Source organism: Bison bison, unplaced genomic scaffold (assembly GCF_000754665.1).
Source record: "Bison bison bison isolate TAMUID 2011002044 unplaced genomic scaffold, Bison_UMD1.0 scf7180017864508, whole genome shotgun sequence".
Taxonomy (NCBI): Eukaryota; Metazoa; Chordata; class Mammalia; order Artiodactyla; family Bovidae; genus Bison; species Bison bison.
The window spans coordinates 493,052-496,667 of record NW_011495064.1 but is presented as its reverse complement, the minus strand read 5'-3'; the positions used below and the strand labels follow the sequence as shown (position 1 = coordinate 496,667).

The 3,616-nt window shown below is 37.4% G+C and overlaps 1 protein-coding gene across 1 annotated transcript in view; it reads left to right on the top strand.

Moving 5' to 3' along the window:
• Positions 1 to 3,616, top strand: part of GRIA3 (glutamate receptor, ionotropic, AMPA 3) — a gene marked incomplete at its 5' end in the record, with an annotated part of 329,433 nt that overhangs the window by 153,805 nt on the left and 172,012 nt on the right. The window contains one exon of the mRNA XM_010829846.1: positions 2,176 to 2,363. Within this exon, the coding sequence (XP_010828148.1) occupies positions 2,176 to 2,363 (188 nt within the window). The remainder of the gene's footprint in view (positions 1 to 2,175; positions 2,364 to 3,616) is intronic.

Here is a 3,616-nt window from a genome sequence, read left to right as displayed (position 1 = left end):
TGACCTTTGTCACGAGCAGAATGTCTCTCGCCGGCTCCCGGCATATTAGCAATGTGAGGGTGCTAAAATAACAGCCCATATCAAAGCAAGCAATAATCCACATTGGTCAAATCACATATGAATTATCAGGATCAATAAAATATTGACAAATGTCCGTAGGAGAGAGACAGAACAGTGAGGGAACCTATCATGAAACTGTTGAAGGATTGGGGCATTTTTAGCTTTAAAAAAAGAAAGATAATGGGATATAGGCATATGCTGTTTTAAAAATGTGAAGGACTATCACATGGAAAGGGGGTTCAATTTGTCTCTTTGGTTCCAAAATGGTAGAACAGGATGAGCAAGCAGAGATTACAAGAATGTAGGTTTTGACTCAACAGACAAAATACTTGTATTTTGCTAAAGGGTATATTTTTAAAGTTTAGTTTCAATAGAGCAAGATGCCCTGTGTAATTTCATTACTAGTATTATTCAGCCAATACTTTCTTCATAAATAGTACAGAAGTAAAATTCAACCTTGTCCTTGCTGAATGTTCATAAAATTCTTAATTAGTGGGATTCAAAATAATGAGGCTTCATTGTACATTTCTCAATAAAGATTTTCCAACACTTTAATCTTTTCTTTCCTATGCTTATTTCTTAATCTCATGTCTTGGCCTAGCATGTGCCCTCAACTCCCACTAAAGCAGAGAGCACAACAAAAAGCCACACGAAAATGTAAATCTGAGCAATGAATACATGTGGTTAGTTTAAAAAGAGTAAGCATTAACATTTAAAGCAATGGTAATTTACTCCTATCTGTAATTTTGAGCTCCTGTGCTGAAATTACTCATTTGGAAATTACCAAGTGCTTGGGTCTCATTTGTGATCTTCTTCCCGCATATACCCAGCACACAAAAGAGTCATCATGACCGCCTGAGTCACTGCTGCCATCTCCCCGAAGCGCGCTCTCCAAACGTCAATACCATTTTCTCTGGTGCAATGAAGATGACCCCTGACAGTAACCTGCTTATACTACAGGGTGAGCCTGAGGTGGCACAGAACCTGGAATGTGTTCCAAGAGCAGCACCATTGTCCTCCATTCTCTCCTCCTCCTGTAGCCAAATTGTTAGGTCACAGATTATTTGGGTCTTGCAAATCATCCCCATTACCCACTTCCATTAGTCATTACCTTAATATAAATGGAAAACAATTTAATGGAGCAAAAGGAGCTGCTTTTGACCGTATCCCAATCAAATAATGTCTATGCCTGATGAAATTATACCCAGATTATGGATTCATGCAGAAGCAAAAATAAAGATATGATACAATATTAAGAGATATGAATACTCTCAAAGACCAGTACATATGAAACCCTTGTGCTCCTCTGTGACTCATACAGACAGACTGTTCTTTCCAGTTTCTCAAACCCTGATTCTAAAAAGTTTACCCAAAACTCAAGCATTAAATCTTTTCTCTTTCCCATGCTGCATAGATCCAGAAAGTTAGTAGTTAATAGTTGTCTGATATAAATTAGCTTAAAAAAGAACTGAGAATCTTTGATCAATTGAATTGAGAAAGGGGAAGAACTCAGGAAGACTTAATATGATTGAATGCTTTTGTAATGCTATGAACAAAGAAACAGTATGCTATCATTGTTATAGACTGTTTTTGTCATGTTTTCTGAGAGTTATATTGCTTGGGAGACATAATTTACTTTGTTGGAGAGTCATATCCATGTAAGGATCAGCCATATTATAATGAGGTTCTATCTCTACTAAAGTTATTTCTAATTCTGAAGATCGTTAATGTGGAAGATGAAGGAAAGGACAGATTGTGGCCAGAAATAAGAAAGAAGCTACTGGCATTCATTCTATAGATATTTTGATAAGCCTGTCAATAAAAATAATTAGGTACTATAATTCAGTGATTATAGTACTGATTGCTCAAGTACAGACTTGATAAGCACTTAGCCTGGCACCCCAAGTTGAACCTTCTTTCCTTTCAAACAGGATAGAGATATGCCAACTGTCCGAAAGGTTAAGACTGAGGTTATGTGTAAGCCTGCTGTCCACAAGGGATAAGGTTCAAGGGAACCCAATGGACTGTGACTAAAACCTCACTAGAACCTTTAATACCTACAGAAAGATTTTTAAAAGAAAAAATAATCAATATAGCTGTTTTCCCTTCTTTTAGGATTTTCCATCCTCCAAGCGATTATGGAAGCAGCAGTACAAAACAACTGGCAGGTGACAGCAAGGTCTGTGGGAAACATCAAGGACGTCCAAGAATTCAGGCGCATCATTGAAGAAATGGACAGGAGGCAGGAAAAACGATACTTGATTGACTGCGAGGTTGAAAGGATTAACACAATTTTGGAACAGGTAGGTTTGAGACTTATTCCACCCCAAGCCACCCTGTTAAATCATCAACCTGAGGCAGTTCCCATTTCTGCTAATAAATTAAGTAGCCAACAGACTAAACTTGCCAACAGTTTTGATAGTCTCTCTAACCCTTTTTTCCTCCCCAGTGGCAGAAAGAGAGAGAAATAAAAGAAAATCTAAGCTGTTAAAAAGTACATAGCATGATTAATCTGGTAGTCTCTGCAATTTAATGCTACTTATCAGATAAACACACCCTTCCATACCTCTGTTTCTTAGAGAGCTGAAAATTTCAGAGTAGTCCCCTTCCTTTCCACACCTTCCTCCCAGCAAGGAACAGTCAAGGGATTAGACAGGGAAGAAGAGTAGAGTTTTTGTTTCAGGGGCCTAGTTGCAAAATGTCAAAGCAGCATTCACTAGGTTTGAATCTGTGGATATTTTTCCAGAATATCCCTCTGGTTTGAGGCAGAGAACAAGAAAGAGAGAATGAATGAGAATATGTGTGTATATAATTGAAGACCATTTTAAAAGTAAGATGGCATATGAGAAAAAATGATAATGGTTTTTAAAATGTGAAGAAAATGAAAAAGCCTCAGACTGGGGAAAAAATACAATTTGATAGGCCAAAAGATATTCATTGTTAATCTTGGATATTTAAATAGAAAACTGAAAAATATGAGAAGAAACATTTCACCCTAAGCCAGATGGATATTCTGTTTGGAGTAAAGAGTCAAATAGAAATGTGGTGAAAGTTTATTATTTTCCTTAGCAGTCTCAATTTGCCAGTTAATAACAAAGTGCCCATGCTGCCATAAACAAAACTGTAAGGGAAACATTTCCATTCTAATTCGATCCCAGGGTACCTAGGGGCCAAAACAGCTTCAGAGATTGAAATTATAGTGAGCAGTCATTGCCTGGGAGAGCTGTTTTATAGCAAATTAAATATTAACAATTTGTCAGATATGCCCCCGTGAGAAGAGAATGTAAAAAAAAAAAAAGAAAGAAATTGGTAAGAAAAGAGAAGGAAAAGGAGGGAAGGGGTGAGAAGAGGAATGAGGAAGGAAGAAAGGAAGCACTGACGGTGCATCCCAGAGATAGAAAGCTGTCCCCTTCTTAGGAACACCATCATCTCTAGTGAATCAACTTCACAAAAAAATCTAGAGCACCAGCCTGGCTAAATCAAATTTTGCAACTAACATTCTCTTAAGCTACCCAAATGATCCACCCCTCCCTCCCAAAAGAAAAAAAAAAAAAAA